Here is an 18228-nt window from a genome sequence, read left to right as displayed (position 1 = left end):
TTTGCTATTGAAGCATAAATGAAACTTAAAACGAAAATAAATTGAATAAAAAATCAATGATAACAAACATAAAATATATATTAATGTAAATTAATAAATAAATCTTAAAACGAGTGAAACTTAAAAAGAATATGCAAATCAAGTTTGAATCGAATAAAAATAACTACAAACAAGAGTTCGGGTATCGCCTCACTGTAGAAGCCTAAAACCTACTGCGTCATTGGCGCTTTACTGAAAACAATTCATTGAAATATTTTCACTTTTTTAACTTTAAGAAATCAAAAATTAATTAAGATTTTAGGGAATAAATATCAGCATATGTATATTAAATTGACAATGCACATTTTTTTTCCAGTAAACTCATTTGAATTTTTTTTAAGTAAAGTACAAATTATATTCTGGATTTTAGAAAGCATAGTGGTTTTGAACCCTACTCATATTAATTTATGCTCGTTTTGAGTTTGATCTAATATTTATTTTAATTTTTTTTCGTTTTGGGTTTCATTTATCTATTGATACTGATTTGGGGTAGTTGTATGCTTGGTAGATTATATGATAGTCCGAACGCCAGGTGTTGAAAATGTGAATCATACCACGACGGAATGGGGCTGCTACGAGAATTAGCCTACCCTCCACCCACTAAATTGAACATGCGGATTCAAAAATACCAATGGCACATGCTTGCGAGGGGTGGAACACTCCAAAACTTGGTATTTTATTATATTTTGGAGTTTTCTGTAAGAAAATGCATATTCCACAAAGTTTGAAGGGCATCTTTTTGCTCAAATACAAACGCATACAAGCCACGGAATATTTTCAATACCAAATATCACTATCAGTTAAAGGAAATGGCAGAGTTAAAAAATGGCCAAACTATATGAGCCTTGAACAGTCTTGGAAAGTATAAACAAAATCAAATTGAATATTAGATATATAATGATATTAATTGTTGAAAGATCCATCAGTTCAAGATTTTTTTTTTACTGTATTTTTTATTTTCATTTTCAATGCTGTAAGAACTGGAAAATAATAAATTTGTAATATACGAGTAATTCGTTTTCAGTGAAGCTCCAATGACACAGAAGGCTTTTGGTTTTTGCAGTTAAAGAAGGGGGCAGTATCCAAATTTTGTTTGTAGTGAAACTATATTTTTCTTGACCAATCTTGAAAAGAACTAATAAATTAAACTGAATATTTGATGCATAATGATATTAATTGCTAAAAGCTCATCAGTTCAAAATTTTACTATAATTTTAATATTTATTTTCAATATTAAGTTCAAAATAAAACATTTGTAATATAATTCGTTTTCAGTAAAGCGCCAATGACGCAGTATGTTTTAGGCTTCTGCAGTGAGGCGATACCCAAACTCTTGTTTGTAGCTATTTTTATTCGATCCAAACTGGATTTGCGTATTCTTTTTAAGTTTCACTCGTTTTAAGATTTATTTATTCATTTACATTAATATATATTGTATGTTTGTTCGCATTGATTGTTTATTTAATTTCTGTTCGTTTTAAGTTTCATTTCTACTTTAATAGCAAATTTTTTTTTCGTTTTAAACTTGATTTTCATATTCAATCTAAACATTACTCGCTTTAAGATCTATTTATTCATTTATATTATTACTTGTTGTATGTTTTTTGCTATGATTGTTTTTTTTAATTTCTGTTCATTTTGGGTTTCATTTATTCTTTAATAGTTATTATATGGTCGTTTTGTGTTTTAATTTTAACATATGTTTTTATATCCTGAGGTTAAGTTTAAAATGGCCTTTACTTTTACTTGAAAAACTTAGTTTTCGGAAAGTTTTTTTTTATTAATTTTTGTTCGTTTTTGATTGCAAAAAGTTTCAAGTTTTTATGGCATGGGGGGGGGGGGGTACTTACTGTCCGATTATTCTTGACTTTAAAAAAATATATCTAGAACTTTCAATTTAAATTGAATGAGGCTTTTTTCAAAGTCTATACGATCACCTCTTTGATAAGAACCTTATATATGAACAATAGACAGCTTGCATAAATTATGTACAGTGATTGACAACAATGAACGGATTGAAAAAATAGCTCCAATAAGAGGGTTTTGACCTTTTTCCTTAATGGCTCAAAGGCTTCACTGCTGTTTGGACTTGACCTTCATATGAATTTGTGTGCTAAAATAGTTTTTTATCTATCACAGATTATGCATCTGAACCTTTAAGTAGTATAATTATGGTACATGTACTGTGCGCTCTTCCCAAATAAAACATCCTCCCATAAGTTATAAATCCTCCTCAATAAGTTTCGCCCTAGGGCATAACTTAAAACGCCTATCCCCGGGCCCTGGGGGGCTGTGTCGACACCGGAGTTTTTTGTTATCAGAACTTTGAACTATTTTAACAAATTGTCTATCTCAAATTTTTTATCTGATGCATTTAGGGCGTGGAGGAGGGGGGGGGGCTAGTTACCCTCCAATCTCTTTCGACTCTGAAAAATTGAACAAGAACTTTCACTTTTCAGTCAAATGAGTCCTCTCTAAAGTTTATACGAGCATCCCTTCCATAAGAAATAATGGGAAGGATTCAGAGAATCCTTAAATAACAACCCTTGCCCTGAGGGCTGTGGGGGAGTTATCATCCTCAAAGACATATTTCCAGAACTCAAAACTACGTTTAATTAAATGGCTGTCTCAAAATTTTGATTGGATGTGTTTTGGGAAAAGGTGGGCGTGAGAGGGGGGTTCGTTGCCCTCAAATTACTTTCGACTATTAAATCTATTCGACTATTCGACTATGAAATAACATCACTTTCGACTATTTAGAAGGGCACTAGCCCTTTGAATTTCTAATCGAATGAGCCTTTTTTAAAGTTTTTACGACAACGCCTTCTATAAAAACCTTATATGCCCGCAGGGCATAACTTAAAACCCTTGCCCTGAGGGTTGTGGGGGATTGTCCTCCTCAAAAATATATTTTCTATATGGAAATCAACTATGCTGAACGAAATGGCTCTCTCAAAATTTTGATGCGATGTGTTTGGGGGAATAATGAGCGTGGGGGGGGCTAGTTTCCCATCAGTCACTTTTGACTATTAAAAAGGGCACTATCCCTTTGAATTTCCAATCGAATGAGGCTTTTTTTAAGTTTCTACGACAACGCCTTCTATAAAAAACCTTATATGCCCCCAGGGCATAACTTAAAACACTTGCCCTCAGGGTTTTGGGGGGTTGTCCTCCTCAAAAACATATTTTCTATCTGGAAATCAACTACCCTGAACAAAATGGCTATCTCAAAATTTTGATTTGATGTGTTTGGGGGAATGGTGGGCGTGGAAGGGGGGGGGCTAGTTGCCCTCCAATAACTTTCGACTATTAAAAAGGGCACTGTCCCTTTGAATTTCCAATCGAATGAGCCTTTTTTTGAAGTTTCTATGACAACGCCTTCTATAAAAACCTTATATGCCCCCAGGGCATAACTTAAAACCCTTGCCCTGAGGGTTGTGGGGGATTTTCCTCCTCAAAAACATGTTTTCTATGTGAAAATCAACTACGCTGAACAAAATGGCTATCTCAAAATTTCGATTGGATTTTTTGGGGGGAATGATGGGCGTGGGGGGGGCTAGTTCCCCTATCCTTTTGAATTTCCCTTTGAATTGCACTATCCCTTTGAATTTCCAATCGAATGAGCATGTTTTGAAGTTTCTACGACAACGCCTTCTATAAAAACCTTATATGCCCCCAGGGCATAACTTAAAACCCTTGCCCAGAAGGTTATGGGGGAGTGTTCTCCTCAAAAACATATTTTCCATCTGGAAATCAACTACGCTGAACAAAATGGCTATCTCAAAATTTTTAGTGGATGTGTTTGGGGAAATGATGGGCGTGGGAGGGGGGCGGGCTAGTTCCACTCTAATCACTTTCGACTATTAAAAAGGGCACTAGCCTTTTAATTTCCAATCGAATGAGCCTGTTTTGAAGTTTCTACGACAACACCTTCTATAAAAACCTTATATGCCCCTAGGGCATAACTTAAAACCCTTCCCCCGGAGTTTGTGGGGAAGTGACCTCCTCATAAAGATATTTTCTATTTGGAAATCAACTACGCTGATCAAAATGGCTAACTCAAAATTTTGATTGGAATAATGGGCGTGGGGGGGCTAGTTGCCCTCCAATCACTTTCGACTATGAAAAAGGGTACTAGCTGTTTGAATGTCCAACCGAATGAAGTAATTTTGAAGTTTCTACGACAGCGTATTCTATGAAAAATCTTCTGAGCCCCTAGGGCATAACCTAAAACCCTTGCCCTGAGGGTTGTGAGGGAGTGTCCTCCTCAAAGACATATTTTCTATGTGGAAATCAACTACGCTGAACAAAATGGCTATTTCAAAATTTTAATTGGATGTGTTTGGGGAAATGATGGGTGGGGGGGGGGAGGGGGCTAGTTACACTCCAATCACTTTCGACTATTAAAAAGGGCACTGGCCCTTTAATTTCCAATCGATTGAGCCTGTTTGGAAGTTTCTACGACAACGCCTTCTATAAAAACCTTATATGCCCCCCAGGGCATAACTTAAACCCCTTGCCCTGAGGGTTGTGGGGGAGTGTCCTCCTCAAAAATATATTTTCTATCTGGAAATCAACTACGCTGAACAAAATGGCTATCTCAAAATTTTTATTGGATGTGTTAGGGGGAATGGTGGGTGTGGGGGGGGGGGCTATTGGCCCTCCAATCACTTTCGTTAATTAAAAAGGGCACTAGAACTCTCGATTTCGAATCGAAACAGCCCTCTTTGAAGTTTCTGCGACGACCCGTTCCATATAAAGTGCCTCTGGAAAAAAAAAAAAAAAAAAAAAAAAAAAAAAAACATTGGAGCCCTATGGCCTATTGGCCTTTATACTATAATATATATATATGCAACGCTACAGCGTTGCCTCTGAAAACCAAGATGCTTTGCTTTAGTTTTATAGGCAGGGTTGCCACTCAGCAGGTTTTTTGGTGTCACTGGGTGGCAAAATAGTGTCAATTTCGTATAAAAAGTCATTTTCCAAAAATTTCATCATTTTCCAAAAATTTGCCTCTCCCGATGCTTCGCATCGCTCGCGCTAGTACCAACAAGCTTTTTAAATTGAAAATATTGGCCAATCCGCTTGGGATCACCTCCGCACAGTTTTCCGCATTTTTTTAGTTTTCAAACATGAAAAGTCGGCTCTAATGCCATCCATAAACTACAAAAAAGTAATATTGACTTCACTTAGGCGGTGCTGATTCTCTGCTTTGCGCCGCACTTCCAATCTTGTCAAATTTCCAGCCCTCCCCTTAAAACCCGCTAACGCGCAAATGGTGCTTACTGTATAAAATGGGAATTCGTCTCACAGAGCACCAATTTCTCTGTTTTGTTCTGAGTAGTCTTTGCTCATAGCGCGAAAAAGGAAAGAAAAAAGCAAAGGGAAAAAGCCATCCGAGCTTTTTTTCGTTTGAGAAAACGGAAAAAAAGGGACAACAATACTCGTCTACATTGACAGTTTTTCATCCAGTTTTTCCCCGCAATGGACTATTTGGATTATTACAGTACATTTGGGTACTTGAAACTTTTCTCTGAAAATACTGAACAGAATGTCCCGAACATAGATTGCAGCTATTGATGACCCTATGATAAATACAACCAATATTCGGTCAGACACAAACTCTTTCAAATAATTTACTTGGCAAAAACTGTAGGATATCCTTCGTGTGAGGTACATGGGAGACAAAACTTAAGGAAAATATGACTTATTACACACCCAAACCTTCCTGACCAGGAAATAGCTAAAAGGAGGAATTGCGTCCAATCCTTTTTTGGTGGCGATTAATCAGCAGGTTTCCAAAATGGCTGTTATTTATGATCAATGTGATGATGATGAAGCTTAATATTTATGATTAATACGAAAGAGCATAAACATAGCAATAGAGTGTTTCTGAGTCTGAAAACAGAGAGATGGAAAAATGAAAGAAAAAAGGATATTGATGCTTCTACATTGACAGTTTTCCTTCCGGTAAAAAAAAAAAAAAAAAAAAAACTTTTTGGGTACAAAAAACCTCTACTTTGAAAAAAATACTACTTTTACTAAACAGTGTCACAATAGTTTCACGTTTCCCGAAAAGTGCCTCTTAAAAAAAGTGCCAAAAGTGGCACAAAAGTGTCACCGGTGGCAACCCTGTTTATAGGTTTCCTGAATTCATCTCCTCAAATGTTTTGTTGTGACATCATATTTAGTAGGATTGCACACTACTTTTCGACCGTTTGGGACTAGATGGCGGTTGCCTTAGACACCAAGTTTGCTATGTGCGCAGGCTCTGAATGTATTTTGAAGAAATTTTAAGTTTTTATGCCTTCCGTACAGAGATGAGGCTGGAATTTAATTAAATACTTTTTTTGTGGTTAGGAGATGTTTGCGGTTCTACTTGATAGCTGACAGATAAAAAGAATATGAGCTAGGCCGATGTGTCTTTTCTCCGCACTTTTTATGTTCATTGCCCTAATCATGGTTACATGGGTACATGCAACCTAGCAAAGAGCGTTGTAACCAAAAATCAAGGAGCGTCTTTTCAAAGAAACTGTTTTGTGAGAAAAAATCTTCAATTGACGTTGATTTGGAAGTGATTTGTAATTATGAAAAGAGATTTTTAGGAACTTCGAAAAAAAACCTGAAACATCCCAATCCCAAACACTGCGTCTAAACAGAATTAAAAGTTCACCATTGAAGTTGAACTTTTAAACCTAAAACGATATGTTAATGACTAGAAACTGAAGATAAAGCTCAATAAGTAAAAAAAACAACCACAGGAAAAACGTCACTGAAGAAAAAAATTACACTATGGATAAGTCACTAGGTGTGACAACACTGTCCGCGCACTTGGTTTAAAATTGTCAGTCGAGTGGTTTTGCCTCTTATAGATTTAGAAATATTTAAGAAAGTCTTTTGCTGGTCCGACAAGGCGAAGCCTTGCTTCGTACTTAGCACAAAAGCTGCATCCTAGGAAACTCGGAACTCCGGATAATGAATATTACAATGAATCCTTCTTTAGCAGCTCACCCAGCTAGTTAGGTGCATCATTCTTTTCTTCTTTTTTACATTTTAAATCCCTCCTAAATGAGATTTTTTTTTTCAGCCAAGGAATATCGTCATCTTAGGTAGATTGATATATTTATCAGATAGATCGATTTATTTTCCATATAACAGTACAATAATTAAACAACAGTCTACAAATCCCCACAAAGGCTCAATGGCCTGTAAAAAGGCTCAAAAATGAAACCGCCACTCGCACTCACTTAGATGTGTAAGATGTGTATTAAGATGTGTATTATTTTGCTATAATAATTTTGAATCATTTCTGGCTCATTTTTGTTGATAAGGCTTGACTATTTCAAGGATAAAAAAACTGAAAGGGTCAAATAGTGGAGATGTATCTTTTACACCTATAACGCCATTTTTTGGAATGGTTTTGAAAATCTCAATTTGGACCAAGAAGGCAATGCCTTTTTTTAAATTTAGTTGTTGCTAATTAAACTTAAAAAAGGTTTGATCTGTAGGCAGTTTATACGCGGATACCAAATCAACCAGCAAAAATTATCGATACTTCAGAAGACTATCAATCCACCGATACAATAACATTAACATATCGATAACATTAACATTGACATTGTCGATATTTTTATATTATCTCGTACAATGGGCATCAAGTTATTTAGTTCAGAGCGGTTGCTTAGTTATTTGATAAGTATTGTTTCCTTATAATGGTTTAATTTGGTAATGTTGGAGGTAAAAATTATGTCATTACTGTGGATATTAAGAGGTTATAATACTGAGGCTATATAGTGTAAAGAGTATGCCAACCTTTTTCTCATTACTTTTCTTTGACTTGCTGTTTGAGTTTGATTAGATTTTAAATAAAGTATTGTCCCAGAAGCGCCTATTTACCCTAGTGTGATATTTTTGAGAATTTGAGAAAAGAGAATCTGTCAATAGGTAACTGGGCAACAAAAATCGGAACTGAAGAAACTACCTTTAACGCTGCCTATGTGACTGCATATAAATTGACTCTCATTTTGACTATTATAATAATATCTGTAAAACTGCCCATATCAAAGACCGGTAATTGTGTTTCAAATTAATATTCGGAAATTTGAAAGTACTTGATCTCTTTCCATGCAAAGAGAAAGACGTAGTCGAGTCCAATCATTCGTAGTAAATTGATTTGCTCCAATACATTCATGCTGAACAAGATAACTTATCCATAGTAGAGCGTAACAAAGAAATCACTTATAAAACAGGGGTAACGTATCGATTTCCAATATTCTATACAGCCCACCTGTCAGTGCCTTAATAAAGCTAATGCCGTAGTACTGCTCTTATCAATAGCTTATCTGCGCAATAAATCGTTTTTTTCCGTAACCTGTCACAGTATACACGTCTTCAAGTTTTTGAAATTCAGAATTAATGGGCTGAGGAAATATTCGTTGTGAAGCTAAAATTCGAGTGGGCAGTTTTTGACGGTGTTTGAAAAGGCTTGAGGATTATGTGCTCAAGTGTTTCGCGCTCACGAAACGCACCGAGACAGGGCCATAGGAATCGATGTAAAACTGGATATAAATTCAGAGAGATACAGAGCGAAAATACAAATCTGAGTATAGCCTGGGGCATCATTGGGGGGGAAGGAGTTGTCCCCCTTCCCAAGCCTCTTGACTATCCATATATGGACCCCCCCCCCCCCCCTAATAAAAATGCAGGAGCTACACCCCTGAGTATATCTACAATACATAGTGCTATCTTCGTTGTATTTGGCTTTTTCTTTTTTCAGGAAAAGGCTAATTGATAAAGATTTTGATTCATTATTTCTCAAGCAATTAATTTATTGCCCTAAAACAAAGACATAATAAATTAACGTCACAAGGAAGGTTGTCACCTCAGACAGCAAAAGCAAAAATAATTTCATATCATGATTCAAACTTACAATCAACAGAATCTACTATCAATGAATAGATGATACCCATGACGAACAGAAATTTAAATTAATAATTCAGTCGAACTTAAAACGAACAAAAATTACAACAAACAGGAGTAGGGCTAACGCCCCTGACGCCCCTTACGCCCCTTAAGCTTCTTAAGGTCAGGTAAAAAGTATACTTTTTTTTCTTTTGGAGATGATATAAAAATGGAACATAATACAAATCATTATAATTCACTTGTTTGTTTTTTTTTTGTTTTTTTTGGCGATCTTGTTCTTTAATTTTAATTAAATAATAAAAAAAGAACAAAATCCCAGCTGTTAGTAAAACTGAGCTTCCTCGAGTTTTGTAGAAGATTATTATTGTATACCAAATGTCATCGATATCATGGCTGGTGAAAGACTATTAGGAGCCTTATAAATTAGTGTTTTAATATCTGCAGGCAATTTATGAATTTTTTGCTCCTAAGAGAATATCCTGTTTTTTGGGGGGTCGGTTTTTATATTTTCAGTAAAGTGCTTGTTTTTACAATTCTAAAGATACTAAAAAAAAATTCGAACCGGTTAATTTGAGCTAAGTTTGTAAATATCTTGCGTAGTCTGTGAAGTATTTTTTTTTCGTTTTAAGTTTCAACTTCGCTCTTTGCTTCCGTAGAAAAAATGCTAATAAAAAAGTTTAAATTTGATGCCGTACGTGCAATTTTCATTATTTTGAAAAATTGTGCTTCAAAGTTTTCGACGGTTTAAACAAGACACTATCTAGGGGAGGGGGGAGGGGGAGTGTGTCTAGACTTGAATTCTCCTCCCAAAATCAAAATAATATGCATTATTGTAAGAACCTATCGGATATCTATTGACAAGAAAAGCAAAAAAACCTTGTTCTTGTTGAACTTCTCTAGAAAGTGGACCTTTCATCTTTTGAATCTGTTTTTTAAGCCTATTATCCGTAGGGTTTCTGATCACGAATATGCTACTTGTACTTCTAAGGTAGGCAAAACATGCATCGTGTTTTTGAGTAAATTTGTTTAAAGGGTGTCCAACACAAAAAAAAAACAATTTCTTAGAAAAAAAAATACAATTTGTAAGTTGCAAATTGTAAGTTTCAGTGTAGTTTTCATTTAAATTTTTGTTGCCACTATTTTTTCTTTTGATTCTTCTTCATTCAAAAGAAAAGAAACTGATGCCTAAATTCGACTTTTAAAATGTCAATTGACAATTTTTGAAACCATCAGTTGAATTTTCTAAGGAAATATTTTGAATTGACTTAAATTTATTTTCTATGCATTTGGAAAGAATGGATTTAAAAATATCTCTTGCATACTAGACTAAAGAGACTTTAGGTATACTGATATATTAAAAACACAAATTACTAGAATTTTGAACAATATCTAATTTGTCAATGTAATAATGAAAAAAGCAAAATATTAAAAATATTTTCTGTTTTTAGTAAAGTGTAAACACCTTAGCCTGAGCACCACTTTTATTTGCTATAACTTTTGTTATTTTTAAGTTTTTGCCCCTTCACTATTTCGTTCATTACATTTACGGCATAGGATATACATTTCGATTTCAAAGTATTTCATTATAGTTTATAGTTTTTCAAAGACTTATTATAATTTTCAAACTATTAATCTTTCTTTTTCCAGTACGGGAAGCGGCTGAGGGATAATTACAGGCAACATAAACAGAGGCAGTCAGAAACCAGCAGTACTTATAGTAACCGATCCAGTTCCTTTGATACATTGCTTAGTTCACATCTATCTCCATCGGTGAGTGACAATCATTTCCCCAGAAAAAAACACGGTTTTTACCAAGGCCGTATCCAGGGGGGGGGGGGTTTACCCGGTTTGAACCCCCCCCCCGAAATTTTTGACCGACTCGAAAATAAGTCGAAAATTAGTAAAACCAAGGTAAAAATCAGTAAAATTAGTCGAAAACTGAGTCAAAAATTGGTAAACCCCCCCCCCCCCAAAAGTCAAAAATTAGTAAACCCCCCCCTGAACAAAAATCCTGGATACGGCCCTGGTTTTTACCCAAATATTTTTCTTTCTGTAGTTGGGAGGCATGCCAAAGATATGATTGACCTTTGTGCCCTTTTTGTATTTCTATAACATTATGGAAAATCACCGTACGAAATCGATTTTATAGATAGTTTAATAGTCTCTATAATATACACTCGCATTCTTTGGGTAAAAGATCTATGTCGTCAAACAATTCGTGGTGACGAACTGTAAGTAAAGAGCGACTCGGCCCAATAGTAACAGAAACTCTAAAGAGCGGAATCCTGATAACTATAGCGGGGTCGTGGGGGGGATTTCCCACGTATAAAATAATCCTTGGGGAGAAAAGTTTCCGCTGTGTATTTTCTAGGAGAAATTTTACATGGAGGGGGAAGGAATTTCATGCATGATTCGAAAAGCAGTCAGAAATAATTAAACAAACTACTAGTTTTTTCAAGTGAAAGTAAGAAGCAACATTAAAACGTAAACGAACAGATACTATTTTGTATAAGATGGAATGCCCCTTCCTCACCCCTCGCTCTTAATGCTAAAGTTTGACTTTTTGTCACAATTCTTTAGAAGTGACGTAGTCTAGGACCCAGCCTCTGAAAACTGACACAGGTGTGGTCAGCGAGATGACCGCGAAACGGAGGTTGGACCCAACGTAACTGACCATGCTGATTACGGAAACGACCGCTATATTGTTGAGAAATGTTGGCGTGTCGTTGTAAGATCAAAGTTTTAGGTTTCTTCAGCTTTTAGCTATGAATAAAATGTGTAAGTGTCAAAGTAAAGCCAGAAATGCATCGATTCTAGAAACCTAATACAGGAAACGTTGCGAATTCACCTCGCAGCAGAGAAGAGGAGAAACTGAACAGCTAAGAAACTTTTAACTCAAAATGAAACAACTAAAAGAACAAATGGCTATTACATATAAGAACGAATCGTCCAAATTTCAAAACTTGTCTTCCGAGGACTCATCTGCCGATTCGTTACATTTTCCTGCACACTGACACAACAAATCACAGCCTCTGTTCTTGTCAACACACGGGCAGGCTCTAAAGCAAGTTCAACAAAGGCAGTATTCAGGACTGGTACCTTGTGGGAAAGGATCTCCCCCCATTGGAACTGGACAGATTTTGTCTTTCAAAAAAGTCCAGCCAAATCGAGTAGGGTCAACTGGCGAAGGCCCTGGCAAGTTTGCTTCCAACATTAATTTGACCTGTAGCAAAGAACGCATAGCGTGAAAAGAAAAAGCGTCATCCGTCGGAGGCAAGTATTTCAGTTCCCGTTTTCTTGGGTACAGGTGAATGCGCAAATCGTTCAAAGACCTGAAGTCACCAGGGTCTTTGCCGTACATTGCTACGACTACCTTTCAGCAGGCAGATGTAAATTCTTCCAAGACAGCATGGGCATTGTCACACCTTAGCCTCAAAATCACGTTCCGTATATCCTCCGAGAGGTTCCATCTTTTAGCTACTTTCATAGGTAACTTTTTGCCCTTGCCATAAGAATAACTGACGGTATCACACCCAGTCACACAGTGGACCACTGGCAGGCAACTGAGCAAACTGTTTGGCGGGACTTCACAAAGCTGGTGAATTGGCACAGAATACTTCTGAAAATTCACATGTATGGCAAGACCAACCAGCTCCTTCTTTTCAAATAGCTGACAGCAGTGATACAGAAGTCCAACAACTATGTCAGTGTCATTTGCTAGCACAGCAATCTCCTTGAAGTTTCTACCTAGAGCATCAAGGACATGTAAAATTATCCTTGTGTCCGCTTCTTCATGGTCTGAGCTGAGACGCTCTTCGTAATCTTCTACACTCACATTTGCTGGCAATTTCGCAACTTTCATCCAATCTGAAAAGCCTCCCGAGAGATACAGTGTCACACCTTGCTTGACGAGATCCACAGACCCTTCACAAATCTCAAAGAGAACCTCAAGGAGCTGACTTTTTGTCTTCGAACTCGCCAAGATGGAGGTCCAGTTGGACAGCTTTGAATTCCTTCCCAGCAATATTTGTGCTCTAGCGTTCGCACCTCTGTGCTTGTGGCAACCGCTGCTGTCTTTCAAGCTGACATGATTTCCAGCGGAAATCATGTCAGCACACAGATCAAAAGAGCACACAGATCAGTGTAAAATAGACTGCAGGCACCTTTTCAAAACCCTAACACCATTTCTATGATTGTATATTTCACCATCATGACAAAAAAAAAGGCAAAACAGACAAAAAAGATACAAAAAAAAAGAAGTGAAAAGTTGAAGCCAATTATCAATTTTTGAGATAGCCAGAAATATCTGGAACTCCCTAATGAAAGTACAAAAAATGAAGTTCAAAATGCCGGTAATTAATCAACCGCCAGAAATAGCTAACACTACTGTACGCCTAGTTTGGATATCACGTCGTTTTTCTCAAGTATTTCTTTCTCCTTTCGGCCAAAACTGTTTTTGATGTTAAGAATTAAAAGAGAAGGGTCTGGCGGATGTGACAGTCTCATGTTTGTTGGAACGTTTGTTGTAAAACCAGCCAAGTGGTTTGCAAGTGTCCCATCTCACAGGTATGAATTAATTTATATAAAAATTATTAATTAATCTACTATTTACATACAGTGGACTCAACTGGCCTATGTATGATTTTATAAAGACGGGGGCGGGGGGTTGATGAAAGGTGTGGAAAAAAGTAATTTTTTTTCTTCTAATAACTGGTGGAATAGGTGTGATGGTTTCAGGGGCGGATCCAGGATTTTTTAGGCGGGTGGGTGCAAAATAGGTTGATTCGATAGACTTACGTTAGGTTTCACTTTCATAACACACAGATATTTAAAAATCATCAAAGGTCAGGGCCTTCTAGAGGGAGGAGTGGAGGTAGGTACTTCAGAATACCGTCCCAGAACACAATTAAGCCTGTAGACACATCCCTGAAAGTTTCATTTTCCTAACCAAACCCCAATCCAAGATAGCCAAAAGTAGCTAAATTAGAATTTTGCCAAAAAGACAGTTGGATCTACAGGCTAAGGTATGTCCTGGGATGGTATTTTGAAGTACCTACCTCCACTCTTTCTCCCACTAAAGGGTCCTGAAATTTGCCTACATGACAGGTAGAACCTATTGAAATTTGACAAAACAACTCTTTACCTTAATTTTCAGTTACTCGTTTCTTATTCTCTGGCTTTAGTTCTGAAAATATAATTCCTGTTATTTGAGTAGAATTTTGAGCCATATTAATGTTTTTTTTGTTTTTTTTTAATATATGAAATGTATTTGCATATCTTTAAAACCTTAATACTTGGGATTGAGCAAAGTTGTGAAGCTGAAAATTTTGTTGTTTTAATTCATTCAAGCAGAAGATCTATTTTGCAAGGTTTAACTCAAAATCAAAGGCCAGGACCCTCTAGAGGAAGGAGTGGAGGTAGGTACTTCAAAATACCTTCCCAGGACATACTTTAGCCTGTAGATCCATCCCTGAATGTTTCATTTTCCTAACTTATCCCCTATCCAAGATAGCCAAAAGTAGCTTAAGTAGAATTTTATCAAATACTAGAGCTATGCCCCTGATGGAAACAAGGTTAAAAAAAAAATTATCAATTATTCCCCCTTTGTTAGCCTACTGTTTCTAAATTTAAGAAATAGTGCTATTACAAATAAATCCTGAAGCATGTCAATACAACTGAAACTTTTAGATTCCTGAATTTATACTTTCTCACCATGATAGTTGTCACCCAGACAATACCCCTCTATTTTCTATATTCTACCCCTCTTTTTCAGAAATGAATTTTACCCCCACTCCTATTAATACCAATTCAGGGTATATATTTGCACATTGGGGCAGTGGGGGTAAAGTTTATTTCTTATACAAATGAGAAGTAGGTTTAAAACTTACCCCCCCTCCCTCTAATGTGCAAATATATACCCTGAATTGGTATATATAGCCTAGGGGGGGGGGAGGAAATTCATTTTGACAAAAATGATTATTATATTGGTTAAGAGCATAAAAAGGGCATCAAGTAGTATGATTACTTTATTTGTAAGTCACTAATTTTATAATGGGTGAGATAGGGAATGATCATACTGCTAATTCTATAAACTGTGCTCGGAACTGAACAGGAAGCTGATGCAAAAGGTTGTCAACCCCTGAAATACTAGGCTACTATGCTATAGCTTACTACTATACTATAGCCTACTAATACTAGGCTACGCTTGCTAGATACACTACACTTGATAAATCACTGATGAAGCCTGAAACACGCTGGCAAATACTGATAAATGCTGGATGTATGAGATAATGAAATTAGCTTGTTGGCTTTTGTGGGATCATTCTATCCAGATACTTTCCCTCGACAATAGCGTTTCCTATTTAGGGCATGTATCCTGTACTCTCAAAATGGCGTTGCTAACCGAGAAAAAAAGAAGCGAAAAGGCAACTTTGAACTGCTCTAGCTGCTGATGCCTGCGTCTCACACCGGTATAGCGGACCTTCCCGGGATCAGCAGGTCATGCTCTGTCCTTTGGTACAGAAAAATCTTGGTCATTTCACTGACCACTCACAAACTGAAATAGAGCACATTCCTTCGGGTGGGTCCCAGACTAACGGTTGATAAACAAGGGTCGTTGAATTTGAATGATAAGCATTTTTTAAAGGACTTCAAGACTTTAGCGGAAAGGGTGAAGTTTGAGGAAGGAGTAGCCCCCTCATATATGGAATAATTTCTGTTTGTTTCAAGGTTGCTCCTTACTTTCCCTTGAATTTTGATTTTGTATGTCTAACTAAACACAAACGGAGCACTGATTCAAAGCGCATAACGCCAAATTTCCTTGGTTTCCCTATCCGCCGAATTATTTTAAGCTGAAAAAATCTCTTGAGTATACCATGTATTAATATACAAATATGAGGAAGTCGTGTGCTTAATTTATGCTTATATATAATTCTAGTACAGCTGACGAAATTACTAATATTAATACAGATAGGTTAGGTTATTGACCTTAATTTTGTTTATCATATCTAAGTTCATTGTTTTGTATATACATGTCACGAATATCTCTTGATTGGTTGTAACTGACATTAGGCGGATTATGAAATTTGAATCTAATTGTGCGAAAACATGGAAATATTTTAACCTGCCAAGAACCGAAGTGAATGTCATAATTAAATAAGTTATGCCATCATGGCAAAACCGTGCACAAAATGATTCATAAGTGTGTGAATGAACATATTGGAATTGACGTAGGTTATAAAATCTAAAAAACGTTAACCAACAAAAAAGAAGCTAAATATAAAAATTGATGCTATCATAAGAAGCACGTGACGGCCAAAGATCTGAGCTGCGCAAAGCCAGCGGAGACAAGCCCACGAAGGGTCTTGCCGCTAGCATATACATAAAATAAAATATCTTTGTTCGTTGGTGTTTGTACTAAAAAAAGCTTATCTGCTCAAGCTAGAAACGTGTAACTTTGCAAAAACAATCCTGGAATATTAAAATGGTTACAGTAATTCCAAAAATTGTTCCCTGAAAAAAAGAATAGCTTAGAATGACGTCTTGATTACATAATTCGAGGACCCATTACTTTTGCGCGAACTGCAAGGTTACTGTGTCCTGCTTTTTGCCGCCTCCATCCGCTTGCTCAGGCCATTGGCCCTCGCAAATGTAAACGGACGTTGCTTACCTCTCGCTATAGTCGGCAGATCAATCCTTCGGCCCTCCCATGGCTGTTATGCCGTCACATTCCAAGTTTTTGATTTATATTCTAGTTTTTATAGTCTTTTTCTCACGGCCATCATTCTGAATACTTGTTTTTATCGATTTCTTTTAGCTTTTAGCTTAAGTATTATTATTATTTCATAAGTGCCGGAAAGACACATATATGTACGTACAAATAAACACACACAACGTGTTAACACGTAAGTGCCGGAAAGACACATACCTAAACATACACAATGTATAAACACACTCACTCATCCTTAAAGACTAGTTCTAAACTAATCCAACCCTTTGTCAAGAAGTAGGAAAAGATCTGGACGCAATTTAAATTTACCTCATTCCTATTCAAGTGAGTCAATGTACAGAAAGCTGTAGGTCTTATGAGCACACTGAATTTTAAAAATGCGCTTACTGAAAACTAAAACTATTAGTATTTCGAGCGCTGTGTTTATTATTTGTCACAACATAAATAACAAAACAGGAAAATAACCCTATGTTAAGGCTAATCAAGGTAGATGACAAGAGTACCTCCGTCACCTTCCCTCTCAAACGCTAAATGCCATGAGTGTCATTTGTATTTCCCCAAGAACGAAACTTATTTTGAACAATGTGGTTTTACTTGTAAAACAACTAACAACAATAAAAAAAAGAATCCCTATACTAGGAAGAACTAATGAAAATAGACTGTTTAATACAATAATGATGTTAAATCCTTAAAGTTTCAGCGATTTTGGATTTGTCAATGTTATGGTTATTCAAAAAGATTTTTTAAAATATATTTTAGTGTATAATAGTAAGATAGTTTATTGGCATGTTAAAAAACTATGAGCAGGTACTCAGTCGTCCCAGTTAAACATTGGAACGGTGCCTCAATCAACGATAAAGAAAGTGTTAAAAAGAGATGTCTTAGAACATTTTGAGTTAGTTTTTATTGTTTGTTTGTTGTTCTATGTTGCTTGTGCTTTTCGTGTGTGTGTTGCTTTTTGTTTCTTTACTTGACATAAATAGTTAGTTTGGATCTATTAGAGCTAGTGATTGACTTTTGGGAAAAATATCATCTTATCCTTTTATCTTACGTATTAACTTGTGGTGAAGTCGTAGGAAGTGATATAGAAAAGAAAGAAAATTTTTTCAAACATTTGGAAGTGAAGGAAGGTTTATTTTGCGAGGAAGAGGTAAAGGCAGTAAAGTCGTCTTAGTAGCATGCCTTCAATGTGACAATTAGACAAAACAATTAGAGTTAACCAGCCCACCTCCTGTACCTTTTTTTGCTACCGGGCTCCCCGTGACCCCTGATAATATCAGTTCAAATGTTTAGGAATGCCATTTTGTTCAAAATAGTCGAAAGTTCCAGTAAATATGCCTGGGTTTGGGTAATAAATTATAACATTTTTAACTGTTTGCAGACGGTTTTATAGTAAGAAATATGAGAGTATATTAGATCTTCGTGTCTGATAGGCTCGAAACTTTTAAGGTTCGGTCTCTGGCGAAAACAACACATTTGTTGGGATGAGGGAGGGTGTGGGGGAAACGGGATATGGTCAAAAAGCTTCTGGTCCGTGA

The 18228-nt window shown here is 36.3% G+C and overlaps 1 protein-coding gene across 1 annotated transcript in view; it reads left to right on the top strand.

The window, feature by feature from the left end:
* Nucleotides 1–18228, top strand: part of pico (ras-associated and pleckstrin homology domains-containing protein pico) — a 196825-nt gene that overhangs the window by 160703 nt on the left and 17894 nt on the right. The window contains exon 8 of the mRNA XM_089096227.1: nucleotides 10609–10731. Within this exon, the coding sequence (XP_088952353.1) occupies nucleotides 10609–10731 (123 nt within the window). The remainder of the gene's footprint in view (nucleotides 1–10608; nucleotides 10732–18228) is intronic.

Source organism: Artemia sp. Qi Xiang Cuo, chromosome 10 (genome assembly GCF_049724085.1).
Source record: "Artemia sp. Qi Xiang Cuo chromosome 10, ASM4972408v1, whole genome shotgun sequence".
Lineage (NCBI taxonomy): Eukaryota > Metazoa > Arthropoda > Branchiopoda > Anostraca > Artemiidae > Artemia > Artemia sp. Qi Xiang Cuo.
This window is presented reverse-complemented; position numbering and strand designations above follow the sequence as displayed.